The sequence below is a fragment of the Sturnira hondurensis genome, unplaced genomic scaffold, assembly GCF_014824575.4.
Source record: "Sturnira hondurensis isolate 20B ecotype Veracruz unplaced genomic scaffold, ASM1482457v3 Scaffold0024400, whole genome shotgun sequence".
NCBI lineage: Eukaryota > Metazoa > Chordata > Mammalia > Chiroptera > Phyllostomidae > Sturnira > Sturnira hondurensis.
The window spans coordinates 2,521,091-2,540,218 of NW_028097031.1; the positions used below are offsets into that span (position 1 = coordinate 2,521,091).

The 19,128-nt window shown below is 50.2% G+C and overlaps 1 protein-coding gene across 1 annotated transcript; it reads left to right on the forward strand.

The window, feature by feature from the left end:
* The first annotated feature begins 7,456 nt into the window (after nt 1-7,456).
* Nucleotides 7,457-18,493, forward strand: ISL1 (ISL LIM homeobox 1). Its single transcript, XM_037038509.1, has 6 exons — nt 7,457-7,701; nt 8,542-8,731; nt 11,311-11,570; nt 13,668-13,954; nt 15,191-15,358; nt 17,238-18,493. Exons 1-6 carry the CDS (start codon nt 7,674-7,676, stop codon nt 17,352-17,354), a joined length of 1,050 nt encoding a protein of 349 aa, XP_036894404.1. The 5' UTR covers nt 7,457-7,673; the 3' UTR covers nt 17,355-18,493.
* Nucleotides 18,494-19,128: the final 635 nt, after the last annotated feature.

Here is a 19,128-nt window from a genome sequence, read left to right on the forward strand (position 1 = left end):
GCATCTCTGAATATTATTTTTAAGCCTGCTAATTATTTTCTTGAGAGGAGGGTGTTATGCATATTAGAAATAGCATTTCAAACTTTTCTTAATGGAATTATCTTGCAAAATTAAAGTGATGTCATCGCTAGCATGTAACATAAATGGTATATATAAATTAGGGTGCACACTTATAATGTCTTCACATGTGTGTGTATATATATAACCCCAAACAGTAGAATTCCATTACCATGGCCTCTTTACACCTTTTTTTTTTCATGTTTGGATCGAATTTTTTACAGTGGAGGCATTCTAGATATACGTCAACAATGGACTATAGAAAAAAGGCAACAAGGTCATTGTTCCCTCCGGCCCCCTTGCCCCGAGAATTCGTAAATCGACAAAGGCGGCGACTCTGGCTAATCAGCCCTCGTGGTCCCCCTGGAGAGGAGAGCAAAAGAAGGCGTCTGAGCTGCGGGGTTTCTCTCTGGTTTCCCGACTCAAATGATTCCAACACAAAGTGAATAAAAATAAACCCGAAAAAAACCGCCAGCTATACTTCGGGCTTTCTATGTTTGGGGGTAACAGTATCAATCAGATTGGCATGCAAACGTTCTGCACCAGTAACTGTGCTGTCGTATCCGGACGCTGCCGCGGAGACAGATGCCGAGGGANAAAAGAAGGCGTCTGAGCTGCAGGGTTTCTCTCTGGTTTCCCGACTCAAATGATTCCAACACAAAGTGAATAAAAATAAACCCGAAAAAAACCGCCAGCTATACTTCGGGCTTTCTATGTTTGGGGGTAACAGTATCAATCAGATTGGCATGCAAACGTTCTGCACCAGTAACTGTGCTGTCGTATCCGGACGCTGCCGCAGAGACAAGATGCCGAGGGAAGGTTGTCTCCCAATCACTGGAACGCAGGCACTAGAGAAAGTGGAGCCTCTGGCAGGGATGGTTCAAAGAGGCGGCTTGACAGGGTTTGAAGAAGCCGCTGAGCCGGTACCCCGATTCTTTCCACAACTGTATTCATGGGGGGTGGGGAACCCCGGAGGAGTGGGGGCATGGCCAGAAAAGGGGGCGACCTCAGACGGGAAGCTGAACCTTTGGCCGGGGCTGCATCTCTAAGCCCCTCCGCAGAGGTGCGCGTTCTTCGCCGCTCCCGGCGTCTGGGAGGCAGCAGGGCCTCGAGACAGACAGGCAGGCCCCGGCGACCGGGGACAGGCACGGCCCTTCCTCCTTTCGGGGCTGGCGGCGCTGGGGGCTCACCTTTCGCATCTCCACCCGCACGGCAATGGCGCAAAGGGGGCCATGGGACCTCCAGTCCCAAACGTGGGCGGCAAGGAGACTCGCACGAGGACCTGCGGGGGCCCCCTCCCCGGGGCTGACGGAAACCTTCTGGACCTTCGTTTTGCCCTGAAGCCCAGCAAGGGCTGAGCAGAGGGGGAAGGGTCGGCCAGTGTTAGATGGTTCCTCTTCCGACAGTGATAAGATGCAACAGAAACACGGCCTCGAGGGCAGGACCCTGAGGGTCGCTGGTGGTCCCGCTGGAAGGTGGACAAGTTGGGAATCTGGAAGGGGGGCTCTTCCTTTTGGGGGTCCCCTTTTCCCTGGACTCAGTGAGGCTACATTTCTGGAGATGTGTTTTTTTGAACACGGGCGGGGGGGGGGGTTGTAAATTATGTTAACTTAACTCCAGGGCTCTGAGCCCGAAAAGCACTGTAGGACCATTGTGCCTGGGCCCTGGCGAGAGGCCACGTGGGAGAGGTAGCTTCGCGGGTGGGAAGGGAAGGCGATCTTGACCCCTCCTAGGAGCAACATTCACTGTGTCAAATGACGTTCAAAAGTGGTCCTCTCCTGGGCCCCTTTTCTCAGTTGGGGTTTAGCGGGCACAGGGGCAGGGCAAATTCTTTCCTTCACGCGAAGTTACACAGAACTGATGAGTTTTCCCAACAGTGCGGGTCACTGTAAATGCACACGGTCTCCCGGTCCCCTCCACGGGGGACAACGCAGACGGCCGCTTGTGAAATCGGTTCTGAAGTCCTCCCTCCCCAACTGACCAGCCATTTACTGGGATCTGCAGGTTTTTCTCCAGCCCGGAAAGCAGCTTGTCCTCCACTCTCAGACTCTGCCTGCCTGCATTCCAGAGGGTAAAGCCAATGACTGCCCCTCCCCTGGAAAACAGCCCCCACCCACGCATCTCCGTGAGGCTAAACGCCCCTATGCGCTTTAGCCACCGGTTTAATTTAGCCACCGGTTTATTTCGCAGAAAGTAGCTGTAACTCTGGACATCACCTCCGCAGCCACCGGAGCACACCAGCCCTGGACTCATATTATTATGAGGCTGTTCGTGGAGCGCTGAATTCGGAGATTTAGGAAAGGTTATTTGGGGCATCCTGGTAAATTTCCGGGCTTCCACGTACCTCCCCCGCTTGGCTGGAAATTTTCCGCTGCTGCTCCTTTTCCGGACCTCCTTCCTCCAAGGTACCTTCGCCTCTCTTCCTCCCCGCTGGCTCTCAGTAAACCCCAGCGGGCTCTCGGAATTACTCCTTTGGTGCTCAATTGAGAGCCGCCCATTGGACGGACTGGTTGCAGTGGGTGAAAGGGTGTCACTTACTTCAGAAAGAATGTCATTTGTTCAACTATACTGAGTTAACTTGCTCTGGGTTTGCCGAGAGCTCAGGTGGGCCGGCGGATGTTTGCTACATTCTGTGCAGATGTGGTCGCTCTGGGCCCAATTGCCCAGGGCTTGGGCTATAAAGCTTTTTCACCTCCCCAGACTCCAACTAGCCCCAGGAGGATCAGATACATTTAAGGGAGGCTTTGCCAGATGCAGAGTTCAGTGCGTCCTTGGGCCAGAACTTCTGAGTCAGCACACTGCACTCAGCAGCTGCAGCAAGGCTCTGGGCACAAGCCCTGTCCAGTTAAAAGCGGCCTGCTCCTAGTCACCAGGGCTTCCAAAAGGAAAGGAAAAAAGGTTCCTCCTGACACTGCCCGCTACTTTTGTGAATAAATACTTACAAAAGCACAATGTTAAAGGCTTGGTCTGACTCCACCAGCAGGGAGCTGCCGAACCTCGCCTTTCTGGTCTGCTCTGAGGTCTGTGGCTTTGCTGCTGCCGGGAGCCCGGAATTCTATCTCGGCTGAAAACGGAGCAGCAGACCGCACACTAATGCCGCCTCCCAGGAGAGAACACCAGGTGTGCTGGTGACAGGCAACCTGAACTCACAGACACTGCCAGAAAGCCCTGTGTGCATAAGAAAAGTCTTGCTAATTCACCTAGATTGTTTTAACTGGTTAATAAAGCAATTGACACTCAACAAAACCACCATCCCAGCAGGGGTCCTGGCAGTAAAATGAGAATTGCAACTACAGGTTTGTTGTTGTTGTTAACAACTGCCTTTATTATTGCCATTACTTAGTATTCTTTTTTTTTAAAAAAAAGGTAAAAGGAAAGAAAAAGAGATAATCATTTCATACCCAGCGAGAAGATTAAAAAAAGAATTCTTTTTTTCTGAAATTAGAGCGCTGATTTTCTTGATTCGTCCTCAATAAGCCACCAACAATAAAACTGTAAGAGACAAATTAGCTTTAAACACCCACGATCCCGTTCTGGGTGGAGTGTAAATGGTTAACCATGACTCCCTTTAAACACATATAATTTTATCTGACTCTCAGCCGTGATTTGAGGTAATGCTTTATATAGTCTTATTTTAGCTACATGATTGGACTACATAGAAAAGCAAAAATAAGAAGGGGGAATGGGATATATTCTGTATCTGTTCCCAGAGGTAAATAAAATGTTTCATTTTGACACCCCCCACCCCCAAATGACGTGCTCTGGATATCAGAAAATATAAATCCTTCAGTTGTATTTTTTGTCTGAATCCCTTACTCGTGGAAATTGGTATCCCAATTGTGATTTTACTCTTTCAAACGAATTCTGATGTGGACTAAACAGAGCATCCCATTCCTGGGACTAATTTCCCAAACAAATCCTCAGTTCAGGGAGAGCTGATGAAAGCCCCCTTCCCGTCCCAGTTTTGGTTAGTTGGGGAGGAAAACGCTTTCTCCCTTACTGTACATAATTTCCCAAAGAACCAACTTAAAATTCACTTACATCTGCCAGAGGTGGTTGGGGAATAAATAAATCCGAAACGTGGAATGCCACTTTTCCATTGCAGTTAAAACCTATTTAGGTTTTTTGAAAAGCATCTTGAGAACATACTTGTTTGGGAACCTGTAGCTGGCACTGGGTTTGAGGTGGCATGTTTCGATTTTAACTAAGGCAGAGAGAAAGTAACGGCACCTACAAATACAGGAGCTCACCAGGAGTTCTAGGTGCAATGGCTGCATTCTGGGAGGTGCACGTGGGCAGATGCCACAGACCCAAGAGGAACTTAATTAAATCTGAGCACCTTTTTTCTATTCAAAGACACTGTACAGTATATTTGAATGGCCTGAGAGTAACGGCAACTATACTTAATAACTACTCACATACTTCTTTTTCTCTCAGCAGAAGAGCTCACACCAGGGGATTCACACCACCGCTGTTCTGAAGGATAGATTTTTGAACTGGCAGACCATTCAAAGGTCAAAATGAGTCCACTTTTGACAAGAGAGGGTCTAATCCCCCCTCTGAACACAAGAGGTCGCTCCTGTGACCAAATACTGGGGGGAAATACTGCTAATCACAATCTGATGTATTCTATAAAAACACCACAAAAATCTTTTACAGATATATTTACTGCATTAAGTGCTCATACCAACGAAGGAAATGAGAATAATCTGTGATCATATTTGAACTTCACGATGAAGTGAAACAATAATGCCTGCTACCCAAACTGTGATTCCAATGCAAAACGTACTAGCAACAGACACAACTCCAGAGTACATCCATCACAAAATAATTACTGGGTACCCTCAGATTTCCCCCTCGGACAGTGTGGGATACCTATCCTCTGCTTCATCTCTGCATCCATTGGCCTAGGAACTTACTAAGGAAATACTTGTTTACAGTAACAGTGGGTTGAAGCAAGCAAAACACATGGTCTGTTCACCATTATGATGAAATTGCCCATTACTAAGGGTTTTCCTCCAAGGTACATGCCAGCTTTTCTATTTGGAATTGCTATCAGCATCAGCAATAATTCTTTGGAATGGCTTACTAGTTTAGGGACTTCCACTGCCACATTGGTGGTGGTGCTGGTTTGAAGGAGGGTGCATGGTGAGGGTGCTCTGTGAATTTCAAGTATAAGTCATTGGGTTCCTAGCAGCCTCTGTTGTTTAATTCCATGTGACAAAGGTGGCATGATGGAATACGATTGGTTAAAATCCTCTATTTAATTTCTGGCATTATAGTGTTTTTTTTTTTTTAACTAGAGTTAACTTTGTTATCTACANCACTGCCACATTGGTGGTGGTGCTGGTTTGAAGGAGGGTGCATGGTGAGGGTGCTCTGTGAATTTCAAGTATAAGTCATTGGGTTCCTAGCAGCCTCTGTTGTTTAATTCCATGTGACAAAGGTGGCATGATGGAATACAATTGGTTAAAATCCTCTATTTAATTTCTGGCATTATAGTGTTTTTTTTTTTAACTAGAGTTAACTTTGTTATCTACAAAGGAAATACGCCCATATGCCGATTGCAGGCAAGACTTGCTTCGTGTTGTGATTGTCAGCGTCAGTTCCGCAACAGCAGCTGCCAGAAGGCTCCACGCATAAACACCAGAAACTAGAAATTATGACCAAACCCCCCAAGTCTGGTAAATTTATCAACTTATGTGCATCCAACTTTCGATTTCACAGACGCACTCACATAACTTACAATAAAAATAAGAGAGATGAGATCCATTTAGAGATCTTCCTTGAGAGGAAACAAAACATTAAAAATGCATGTTCTTGAAAAAAAACCTCAGCTAGACCGGGCGGACACTCGGGCATCTTGGCTTCTCTCTGAGCAAACCAAACCAGTGAGGCCAGCTGGGGGCTCGGGCTCTTATCAGGGGCGATCTAGGAAAGATACAATGCAAGGAGTTTCCTAACACACCGGGTTTACTGGCGGCAACCAGACACCGCGAAATTACCCCATTCTACTGCTGCTTGCGTTGGTGGGCCTTTTCAGATAAAACTGGCAGTCAGGTTAGATAAGAAGCTATTTAGAAGCTTTGAGAGAAGTGTGGGGGATTCTTCTTGGTCTCACTGGGACTCTGTTTTAGGGGGACTGAAAGATGGGGACACGGAAGAAATGATTGAAAAGTGGTCCCGGTGAGTTGTCGCCACCATCCTTCCTTCCCCAGGTTGTTTTCTGAGAGAAAATGATCAGATAAACACACCGGGTGAAGTGAAATAGGTATTTCACAGTTCTTAGACCCCTCTCTTGCATGCCCTTAGACTAACGCATTTTAAAAAATCTCTATACAGGCCCATGGAGACTGTCCTTATAATTACCCAAACCCCACCAGCTAATTGTACACGTTTGCTAACAAAGGACAGGAGACCAATAAGAGAGCAACTGGGCAGGACAGACCCTTTTTTACAAACTCAAAACTAATGAAAGATCTTGTGTTTCTGGACTCGAATTAGCACACTTCCTAATTCCAGAGTTAAACTGCAAAACAGACGCCACGGATCGGAAGGGGAGAGAGGTGTCCGCGGAGCCAATTTAGTTTTACCTGCGCGCCCGCCTTCAATCAGATTTTCCGCTGGGCCAGAGGGCCCCCTCCTTCAGCCCAGCGTTTTTTTGGCTATCTGGGATAGGAGGGAATAGGGTCCAGGGGAAGCAGTAGCAAATAAGTCCTCTAAGTCCATTCTTCCCATTCCCGGTCCTTCTTCCCCCAGGCTCCAAACACAGCCAGCTCGGGAACTCACCCTCCGCGGCAGCCTAGCGAGGCCAGGCCCGGAGCTGTGCGCCCAAGTGCAAGATCAAACCGAGCCAAACTGGCTCTTCCAAGTGACCCCTTTGCTAGAACCCGGGAGGGACTTCGGCATCGGGAAGACCTACCCACCAGCCACTCGCCACCGGCGGCAGAAAAGTGAGCCCCGCGCACAACACGGCCAGCCGGCCGGCGGCGACCCGGGAGCGCTGGGCGGAGGAGCGGCGCGACAGGCGGCGGGGGCGCAGGCGGCGCGGCCGGGAAGGAGGGAGGGAGGGGGCAGGAGGAGGAGCGGCGGGAGAGCGAGGCCCAGACGTAGAGCGGCCGGGCGGCGAGTGTCGCGGGAGAGCGGCGGACCCCGAACGAGTTGCCGGGGAGCCCTAATCCTCTCCCGCGGGCTCGCCGCGAGGCCAGTGGCGCTCGGCCGCGGCGGGGCTGAAATATGATAATCAGAACAGCTGCGCCGCGCGCCCCGCAGCCAATGGGCGCGGCGCTCGCCTGACGTCTCCGCGCGCTGCGTCAGACCAATGGCGATGGAGCTGAGTTGGAGCAGAGAAGTTTGAGTAAGAGATAAGGAAGAGAGGTGCCCGAGCCGCGCCGAGTCCTCCGCCGCCGCAGCGCCGCCGCTCCGCCAGCTCCGCCGGCTGCAGTGGGACTCTCCGATCCGCGAGGGCGCGGCGCGGCCGGGCAGCGGCGGGCTCAGCCTCGGCAGCCCCCGGGCCACTGTCTCCCACTTAGCCACAGCTCCTGCATCCTCTCTGTGGGCTGTTCACCAACTGTACAACCACCATTTCACTGTGGACATTACTCCCTCTTACAGATATGGGAGACATGGGCGATCCACCAAAAAGTAAGAGGCTCTTTTACCTTGCGGGGATCGGTGTGCTGGTCTGTGCGGGGGTCTCTCAGGCACGGGTGCCAAGGGCTGTCTTCGGAATTGGAGTCATTGCCTGGAGAGACAGAAAGAGAGAGAAGGTGGCTTTTTCTCGTTGCCGCCACGCCTGCATGCCTGGCTGTCGGTTCTGATCTTTGGGAAACTGATCGCACCTAAGGTCTGAGTTCGCCTGTGTACTCTCCAAAGCCCCAGCCTAAGTGGGGCTAAGTGGTGGTTTCCTCCCCGGGAATCCTGAGCTCTCCGAGAAGGTTATTCTGTTGCCGAGGTCTGCCTGCACGTACCATACCCGGGGATGTGAAGTAGCATTAGACTTGCAAAAGAGAACGAGTGACAACTGTATTGATGTGTGCTCTTGCTAACAATATCCAGTCCTAGGTGCTATTTCAGAGCGTGCTTCATGGAAAATATAGACATCCCTGAGTTCACTTAACGCTTCTAGTCAAAACCTTTTCTTTGACTTGACTTATCCATAATCTTTTCCAGTGGTTATGGCAAAGAGGGAGGAGGGAGGAAAAATGCAAAATGAACGGGTTTGATTGCGTGCTAGGCTTACAAATGTAGACTATTCAAATCTGCATTTTACATCTATTCCACCTCCTTTTAAAAATGAGTCAGGGTTTTGATGGCACACTTCAATTACCATCTCAAAGTGCAATACTCTTTAAAGAAAAAGAAAAAAAAGAAAAGGGAAAAAATAACTCCCAGAGTACGCCCTAGAAGCGAACGACACGGAAAGTGCGTTTATCTCTGTAGGAAGTAAACGGTTAGTCAATCATGTATTTATTTTCATTTCAGAAAAACGCCTGATTTCCCTGTGTGTTGGTTGCGGCAATCAAATTCACGATCAGTATATTCTGAGGGTTTCTCCGGATTTGGAATGGCATGCGGCATGTTTGAAATGTGCAGAGTGTAATCAGTATTTGGACGAGAGCTGTACGTGCTTTGTTAGAGATGGGAAAACCTACTGTAAAAGAGATTATATCAGGTATGCCATTTATGTACCGCTTCCTTAATTGTCTGAGATTTCCCTGTCTCCCCCCAACTCCTTATTTTTTATTTGGTGTGGCTCTGCCTTTTTTGCAAAGTTTGCCTTAATGGAGTCCAGCGTGCAAAAGTTACCCTTAACCTGTATTATATAAATTAAACTATGCTGTTCATCTCACTTTTTAGGGAACCCCCCCACAGACACACACAAAATTTGATAGTGGTTTTCTTAAATTGTGTGGTCATTGAAGCTTGTGGAATGGCGCTTGGAATTTGTGGGGCTCAGATTCGTTTTCTCTTTCACCCTCACCTTTCCAAAACAAACAACAAAAAACATAAAGGTGGATAATTCGGGGTTTCTAAACTTCTTCAAAAAGGTTGTTGTTGTTGTTGCATCATGCAGTGTTTTTCATTTCTATATGTTTATTTCAGTTCAGTTTTAGTAAGTTACAGTTCTTTGGAGATACCAGTGTAATGGGCGAAATAAAAGTTTGACCCAAACATATTTAAAGATACATTTTGAAAGAGGAAATAGACTTGCTTTTAGGCTAAGAGTTTCTACATGGAACATTTAAAAACCAAACCGAATATTCTCTGCAAAAAGACCGGAAATTTAATCTTTTTAAATATTAACCCTTTGGTGACATCTGATTGTCTTTTCTTTCTTATCTTATCTGAGCTGATGAATTAGACAGAGCAGATCAAATTGCCCATCATCTGTCTACGAACAATTGGTATATTTAGATAATTGAACAGCTTCCTTTCTCACATTAAAATCTGGTAACTGATAAAATGAGCGAATTGCCCATACTGACAAGGTTAAAACCACATAAGAAACTTTCAGAGTTTTTTTTCCTTTCCATTTATTCTGAGTCTATATTTCATGCTTTGCTAATTGCAAGTTTTCTCTGACCTGCCTTAGGGAGCCAGTGGAAGTTTTAGAGAAAATTGCATGCATTGTTTCAATAACAGACAGACAAGAGAACACCTTCGCTAGTATGTTAAAATATATCGATATTATAATGAAAATTTTTTTCTGTAGTGGCAAAGTAGCTTTTGTAAGTCATGGAGTTTCTGGAACTGAGAACTTAGTTTAGTCAAGATTTAACTGTACTCTTAAAATTTTTTCTGCTCACTTAGTGTCCAGGGCTTTTTAATTATTTTAAAATCATGAAAGTGGAGAGTAGAATCTTAATGAATAGAATTGAATGGTGCAAAAACAGTTTATGAATACTTGGATGGAGGTGGGGGCCGAGTAGGAGGAAATGGGGAGGAGGGGACCCCGATGAAGGGGGAGGGGTTTTCCAAATTGTTTGGTCACAAGCAAGGTGAGGCCCTCATCCTATGAAATGGAAGATCTCAGAGTAGGCGGAGGGAGGCAAAACTTTTGAATCTACCTTCTAACCTCTGACAAATGAGCCTTTCTCATTGTTTACTTGATTGGTGTGTGAACTCAGACTCGGGGGAGGGAGAGCTGGCTTCTCACCCCGGCAGCATCTTTACTCCTGTGGAGACAGTGGTTTGCTCAATTGCATAGGGACCTGCATGTGCCTAATTCTGGATACACTTTTGTAGAAGGAGCCAATTGCTTTTACCTTTACCTCTGCAGGATCTCGCGCGTGTGTCTTTTTGAAGCTGCATAAAAGCAGGACGGAGAGATCCTTTAGATTCCCCAGTGCTTCTCTCCCCTTAGGGAAGTGCGGGCTCCCTCCCTGCTTTGCGTGGGTCTGTTCCTCCCTTCCGTTTGTGGGAATGCCCCCAGCTCCTGCTATTGCTGGTCCGAAGAGAGGGGCCAGGGCAGTGCCGATGAGAGGAAACCTACAGAGCCCGTCTCTAGGCGAGGCAAGGTCGGCAGTGAGGAAGACGCTAGCAGTGGGTCTTTTCATTTTTCTCGCTGGTACGGCTCTCAAGTAAACAAGTCGAGGTCCGTGCTTAAGCCATTTGGGAAAAGACTGGGGAGCAGAAGCAAATTTTAAAAAGAATAATGAAAGGAAGACTGCAGAGGAAACTTTGTTAACATTGTTGCCTGCGGAAAACCCTTCAGATCCGGTGAAATGGCACTGGGCTTTGCAGAGAGGGATCTGGAAACACTCCGGTTTCGTTTTGTTGTTTTGCCTGTGTATTTGTGTGTGTTTGCACAGCGAAGGGGTGACCGGCTCTTCTTCCTCCTGGAAGGACTTTTCTTGCGGGTTTAGAGACCTTTCTAGAAAGTGTAGGGCCAGTGGCGACCGGGGTCCCCCTGGACTCCTTCCTTCCCAGCCCTGCAAGGGCCGCCCTGTTACTGGTCACTGGAACCGCGGCCCTGAGTTGAGAGCACATGAGACATTTGTCCTTGGCGTGGACAGGGTGAAGCCAGAGGCCGGGACACAGGTTCGGAAGAAAGGAAAGGGCAAGAAAGAACGGGAGAAAGAGGGAGACCTAATCACATCTGTTCTTCCCGACCCTCTCTGTCTGCCTACTGCCGATTTCGATTTCGGGGCTCAGGGCCTTGTGGCCCGGTAGTCGGCGCTTTCGGGCGGGACAGTGGCCGCCTGAAGTGACCCCTGTCCCTGTGTTTCTATCCCGTCCGACCCCGCGCAGGTTGTACGGGATCAAATGCGCCAAGTGCAGCATCGGCTTCAGCAAGAACGACTTCGTGATGCGCGCCCGCTCCAAAGTGTACCACATCGAGTGCTTCCGATGTGTGGCCTGCAGCCGCCAGCTCATCCCCGGGGACGAGTTCGCGCTGCGGGAGGACGGGCTCTTCTGCCGCGCGGACCACGACGTGGTAGAGAGGGCCAGCCTAGGCGCCGGCGACCCGCTCAGCCCCCTGCACCCCGCCCGGCCGCTGCAAATGGCAGGTACTCCTCGGCCCGGAGGGAGGCCGGCTGGCGCGGGAGGCGCCTCAGGCTAGCTAGCCTGCCCTTGCCCAAGCCCTGCCCGCGGCGGCGACGGCGGCGGGTGACCGGACCCTGGTAGCCACTGGCCGGCCGGTGGTGGCCGTGGCAGCGGCGGCGAGGCCGGCAGTTCACTGAAGTGCTGGGGGTGCAGTTTGCACAGCCTCGCTCTGGCTCTCTTACAGCCCGGTTCAAGGCACTCATGGTCCCCTTCACCTCTCCCTGCACACCTGCGGGTCTGTGTGTGTAAATGTGGGTACCCATGAGTGTACACCGCTTGTGCACACATGTACACACACGTCCAAACAGCACTTCAGCTTACCTCGGCCTCCGAGGCCTGGCTCACTGAAAATGGGCATCGGCTCCGCCAGGTATTCGCCCTGCTGCTGCCGCCTAATTAAAGGGGTGGAGTTCCGCCCCGGCTTCCTCCTGAACCCGGTGAAGGAAGTTTAGGTGGCCTTAAGTCATTGAGCTTCTCAAATCCCTCCCCCCTCAACTGCCCCACACTCCAAAACATTTTTTAAATTTATTTGTATCCTTTTGTGAGAAAATGAACATGAAAAGATACAGTGTTGGTAACGGCAGGCCTGCACAGAGCTGTAATTTAAAACTGTCAACAAGCTAATCTGCAGTAATTGCCTTTTAAAGGGAGCCTGCCTCTTTAAACCATTCATTCTAAGTGATTTGGTGAGAATTTCATCTTTGGGGCCTGTGGCTATAACACTAAATTGACCCCATAGGTGTTGACCTGACCCTGGGGGGTCCTGGAAGGTGTAGAATTTGTACCCTACAGATCAGAGGGTCTTACCGTGCCCCTCCCCCCCAAAGAGAGTAGAAACAGCACCGTCCTGGGGGGTGGGGGGCAGGGGTTAGAAGGCAGACTTTCCAATCCTGCCTTCCAGTCATGAGTAGGTCTGCCCAGCGCATTGTTGAAGTATCACTTCCCACTAAACTCTGGCTGAGAAAAGTACAGTTCACCCCCTCTGCTTTCTGGCAACTCCAAGAATTCAACGCCCCCCCCCCCAACTCCCNTTGTACCCTACAGATCAGAGGGTCTTACCGTGCCCCTCCCCCCCAAAGAGAGTAGAAACAGCACCGTCCTGGGGGGTGGGGGGCAGGGGTTAGAAGGCAGACTTTCCAATCCTGCCTTCCAGTCATGAGTAGGTCTGCCCAGCGCATTGTTGAAGTATCACTTCCCACTAAACTCTGGCTGAGAAAAGTACAGTTCACCCCCTCTGCTTTCTGGCAGCTCCAAGAATTCAACGCCCCCCCCCCAACTCCCCCAGGATTTGTGACTTTCTCGCACAGGGGCAAAGCCGGAGGTGGCAACTCCTGTTCAGTGCAACCAGTGCTGTGCTTGTGGGGACACATGAGGCTGGAAGAGGGGACCGAGTCAGGAGACGGCACTTCCCAGCTGTCCCAGCTCTCCTTCCCAGGAGCCCGGGCAGTTGAACAGAGCTCGTTTTCTTTTGCTTGGGGTCAGCCCATTGCGGGAACATCCAGGTAGATGTAGTTCTAAGCAAGGGCGACTGGAGAGATGATGGGAATATGAATTTCCCCGACAGGAGTGGCCCCCTCCAAACTGAAGTTGAAGCGTTCTGGCTGAATTCTCCTGGGTACTGGCCTTCCATGTTGCAGAAGTCCTGGCTGGTGTGGCATCCCTGGGTGTCACTGGGGTCTTCTGCATTACCTTCCCTGGTACCCTCTGTGCCCTTCACCCAGGACCCCTGGGGTGGGGTTCTTGGTGTAAACTGGGCCCAGTCTGGGTACGAGGGAAGGTGAGGAGGGAGGAGAAACAGCTCTGAAAGATGCCACCCCTGTTGCGAGTTGGGGGACGAGCCCTGAGTCTTGCATCCTCCGCTACCGCTGTGTTGACAGAGCAGGCGGAGTCTGCGTTCCGGTGCGGATTACTCAGCTTTGACCTCTGAGATTAGAGAGTGAGATTTTTACCACTGCCGCCCCTGCTTTGTCGAGGCTGCAAAGTACCGGCCATTGTCTGGGAGCGGCGGCGGCGGGCGGGCCAGCACCCGGCCTGCGCTCACGGCGCCCCTTACCCCACAGCCGAGCCCATCTCCGCCCGGCAGCCGGCCCTGCGGCCCCACGTCCACAAGCAGCCTGAGAAGACCACCCGCGTGCGGACTGTGCTGAACGAGAAGCAGCTGCACACCTTGCGGACCTGCTACGCCGCCAACCCCCGGCCCGACGCACTCATGAAGGAGCAGCTGGTGGAGATGACGGGCCTCAGCCCCCGCGTGATCCGGGTCTGGTTTCAGAACAAGCGGTGCAAAGACAAGAAGCGGAGCATCATGATGAAGCAGCTCCAGCAGCAGCAGCCCAATGACAAAACTGTGAGTGAGTGGCCCGGCCGCTGGGCAGGGGACCGAGGGAAGCCGAGGAGGAGGAGGCGCGCCAGGTGCGTGCCGGCTGCCTAGGTGGGCTGGCTGGCACACGGTTTCCAGGTTTCCCTCCAACTCGGAACAGGAGCCCTGACACACAGCCCCCCAAACCCCACCCAGATCTCAGGGAGAGTCAGCACAGGGCTGGCCTGCTGGTAAAGGGGGTACTGCCCTCTTGCGGGTTGGAGTGGCTGCCCACACCCCCGTGTGAGAGGGTCCGTGCCCTTCAAATGCATTTCCACCCTCCACAGCAACCACTGTTGGGCAGGTGGCCGCAAGGCCAGGCTCTGGTTTGGACGTTCCGACAGGGCGGACCACGCCTTGGCTTCCTGTGAACTCCAGAGTTCCAGGGTACGGGTCGTCCTGGGGGTCCCTGCCTGCCCACCTCCCACCCCCGACCCCCGTGCCTGGCTAGGCCTTATGCAGCACCTTGAGGCTGTGAGTCCCCCCAAGGTGACCCACAAACACAGGGCACCCTGTGCTCAAGGTCGATCCCAGGCCTCTGGAGATGTCAGGCCCCTGGCACTGTTATCCATGTTCACCCCATGGTCCACTCCAGCAGCTACCCCACAGGCCTTCTGGTTAAATTAACCTAAAGAGTTCCTTTCCTTTTTTTTTTTTCTTTTACTGCTTTGGCCCTATTTTTAAATGCCATAAAACCTGCTGTCATTAAACTTGGCAGGCCAGCTAAGCCTGGGCCAGGGCACTTTCTAAGTTGGTTAGTGCTTAAAAGCACAATAGCAGCCAGACCCACAGGCTCGAGGGTGGGGGTTGGCCCTGCAGGGAGAGCCGCAGGGAGAAAATCGAACTGAAACTGCCTGGGAAGCCACCGCCTCTGGAGGCTGAAAGGAGGCCTGTCCGGCCAGCCTTAGCCTTCCTGGTGGCCCAGGGTGGTGGGTGGAGGATTGGGGTAAACCGTGAGGGTAACGGCAAGGAAGTGCAGTAGATTTTGGGTTAAAATGGGATCCCAGCAGACCCAGTAGTCCGGCCCACAGAAGCAGAAAAACGAAACACAGTAAAACAGAACCGAACTCCTGCTAATATCCGTAGGCACAGCAGATTACTGAGTCAATAAAAGCCACAATACAGATAAGATAATACCTGGGCATATTTGTTTAGCCTGTGCAGACAATGGAGGGAGGGAGTTTGCTCATTAACATGTTGGGGTGGGGGGGTGCCTATTCACAGAATATCCAGGGGATGACAGGGACTCCCATGGTGGCTGCCAGTCCAGAGAGACATGATGGCGGCTTACAGGCAAACCCAGTGGAGGTGCAGAGTTACCAGCCACCTTGGAAAGTACTGAGTGACTTCGCCTTGCAGAGTGACATAGATCAGCCTGCTTTTCAGCAACTGGTAAGTGTCAGTTCCCAGGGTGAGGGGCTGAATCTCCCACAGAAAGGAAGGAGATTCGGGTTTAACTGCTACACAATGAAAGATCGGGGGTGGGGGTGGGGGTGGGGGCAGGTGCCACCCAGGCCCCAGGGTTGGGCAGAGATGAGGGTGGTGTAGTAAAGAGGGGGAGGAAAGCTCGCAAGGAAAACAATCCTCCTTGAGTCTTTTTTATGAGAGTTCATCATTTGACCGTGTAGGCGGAATTTTCTGTCAGTCTCCCTTTGACGGATTAGCTTCAAGGTGCCTAGCTAACTAGACATGCGTGGGAAGGCGGCAGGTTTGCAAAGTCCTGCCTCTTGGAGCGAGAAGGGGCTTTGGAGATCACCTTGACATTTTAATCAGCAATTAGTAAATTTCCTCCCTCCTTAGCCCCTAGAGAATGGTATATTTAAGAACCTAAATCAAGGCGATTGTCATAATGTGGACACGTATAATCAACGTTATTACCAGTAGGCAGCAGGCATCTGTTGGGTGCAGATTTCAGATGTATCGGGGAAGAGTTCAGGGATTCAAAGGTAAGGCTGATGCTTGGTGTTACTGTGCCCCTTCCTGGGGCTGTCTGAATCTAAAATGCGGGACTGCTTAGACATGCTCCAGTGTAAGAGTTCAAATCACATGCTGTTACATGTTACAGTTACATGCTGTGGGGCATGTGTGCCTCAAGAGGAGCATGAGTTCTTCCAATCAGAGAGACGCTGTATGAGAACCTGTTTAGCATTAATGTGTTCCACGCATCTAGAAAAAAGCAGATGAACTCATCTCCCACCTACAAAAGACTCGAGAGTCCAGCTAAGTAAGATTATTCAATATATGAAGTTAGCTTTTTACCCCCCACTTTCCTGGAGGGTGTGTTCTGCTCTGCGGCAGTGCTCGGGCAAGTGGGCCAGAGTCAGTGGTTGCAGGCCTTGGCCCAGGTTTCCATTTGCAGGTGGGCCAGTCTGGGAACACTGGAGAAGTCCCTTAACCTTCTAGTGGAAAAGTTTAGTAAGGTAGATTGGAAGGTAGACTCTGGAATTAGGAAAAATAACTTCTTTCAGTCAGGTGAATCTTAGAGTTATCTCAGCGAGACCCAGATCCCAGAGGCAGGTCGGAGAGGCAGGGCAGCTCCTGAAACTTAGGCAGGCGCCAGCAGGAGAAGTGGGGGCCCTGGCAGGTGGGGGGGGGGCGCTGCGCAGGAAAGGGGCTTTGCAACAGCTACCATGGTTCCTCAGCTCAGAAGGAGCCAGGTAATTCCTCATGCGATGACGTTATAATATATGGATCTCCTTGGAAGGAAGAGCCTGATTTAAAGGGAAAGAAAGACAGAAGCAACAAGGGAGAAAACGCACACTGTGGTCCCTCGGAGGAGTTCCATGCTGTTCTGTGGAGTCTCCTCCCAGTCACCTGTCACACGGTCTGCGCCTGTGTCACAGATTTTTGACCAGCCATGAGAGGGTTTGCAGCCAGGGAACTGGGAACTGGCCTGCTCCTGGGGCAGCGTGCAGCCGGCGGGGTGGTTCTACCCCGAGCATGCGTGGTACCATCGCCATGCCATTTTACAGAGAGACACACCTCGGTTCTTAAATAACTGAATGCAGCTATAATGTTGGAAATTCAGTTCCAGTTAGAACAAATCCCTTGGAAGATGGGAAAGCGAGAGGATTTCTTTTCAAACTCTCTTCATCGTTGTCGTAGGCTTTCTTTAAGCCTGTGAAAATTGAATTATAGACCTGGAAGTCTCTCTCTACGTATCTGTCCCCCTGCTTACTCAGATCCTTGTATGCCCACACACGTAGGCCTTTCTAATCCTTGTATAAACATGGTCAACGCCGAGTTTTTCATTTCTCCCCCTTGTCTGCAGGTCAACTTTTCCGAAGGAGGACCCGGCTCTAATTCCACCGGCAGCGAAGTGGCCTCCATGTCCTCCCAGCTCCCGGACACGCCGAACAGCATGGTGGCCAGCCCTATCGAAGCGTGAGGAGCGTGCGTGCAGAGGCGTCGGGTTGTTTTTCCCTGTTGGAGACAGTGGGAACGTATAATGTGGAACTCGGAAGCGAAAGTATTTAGCGACCCAGTCAGTGAAGGCTGCATTGAGAAGGATTGCTCCATGAAATGCACGAAGTCTGTTTGAATGACAAGGTAATATGGTAGCAACACTGTGAAGACAATCATGGGATTTTACTAGAATTAAAACAACAGACAAAACCCAACCCCAACATGCGCTATCCAATGACCTTAGGAGTACTGAAGGAGGAAAAAAAGACGTTTTTAAAACGTAGAGGATTTATATTCAAGGATCTCAAAAAAAAAGCATTTTCATTTCGCCGCCCACCCAGAGAAAAGCAGAACTAGGGGTTCTCTAGACCATCCGATTCTGAATGGTGCTGTCTCTGTGCTGGTCGTTGGCTTGCTGACGGGGCGCCCCGCGGAGGATCGGGAAGAGAAGCTGCCCTCCTCCCTGGCAGAAAGGGCCCAGGCGGAGCTGCGTTGCTTTTCGGTGGTGTTTTCGGTTGACTTTAACAAGGGGTTACTTGAAACCCCGGGTCTCTTAGCATGTCCTGTAGCTGGTTTCTTTTTTCCTTTGCCCCTCCCCACTATTTTTTTTTTTTTGAGATCCATCCTCTATCAAGAAGTCTGAAGCGACTTTAAAGGTTTTTGAATTCAGATTTAAAAACCAACGTATAAAGCATTGCAACAAGGTTACCTCTATTTTGCCACAAGCGTCTCTCGGGATTGTGTTTGACTCGTGTCTGTCCAAGAACTTTCCCCCCAAAGATGTGTATAGTTATTGGTTCAAATGACTGTTTTCTCTCTCTGGAAATAAAGAGGAAAAAGGAAACATTTTTTTTTGTTTGCTCTTGCATTGCAAAAGTTATAAAGTAATTTATTATTTATTGTCGGAAGACTTGCCACTTTTCATGTCATTTGACATTATTTTTTTTTGTTTGCTGAAGTAAAAAAAAAGATAAAGGTTGTACCGTGGTCTTGGAATTATATGTCTAATTCTATGTGTTTTGTCATTTTTTTCTTAAATATGTGAAATCAAAGCGCCATATGTAGGATTATATCTTCAGGACTATTTCACTAATAAATGTTTGGCATAGATAAATAAATAAACGCAATGACCCAGGATCCCTCTTTTATATGTTTACAAGTAAGCCGTGAAAATGCCTGAAATTCAGAACTGCACATGAACGGGGTAAACTGCCGGTCTGTGATGATTCCCTGCAAATAGTAAAGGTTGAGCTTGCAAGTTCGCGTCGCGGTAGTGGGACCGGGCTCTCAGCTGCGATAATATTACTGGTTTTTGACAATAAGAGGCTGCCCCCGCCTGCTCCCTGCCTTCCCTACCTCCCGTCTTCCTTCCTACCCTACCCCGCCCGCCCCACCCACCCCCGATAGGAAGAGGGTCCTGCTTCCGAAGGGTTTCGATTCTGAGTCACTGTTTTGTTTTCTTAGAGTAAGTGCTTTCTTTATACCGAAGTCTCCTGCTTAGGATTGTTGAAATGACCCATATTTCAAGCATAAGCTCGTGCTAAAAGAGAGGCTTTCTGCCTCGCCAGTGAGGTATGACCATTATTTACCAGTGGCGGCTGTCAGCGGATTGAGAAATGCTGCTATATTTGTGCAGGAAGAACAGGCCTGGAGAGAGAGAGTTTTCTCAGCAATTCCCCTATCAGTCCGCCTGTGTGCCTTCTTGCCTACCCCTCCCTAGTACCCTGGGACCCCCATCCCTGTTTTCTCCTCCCCCT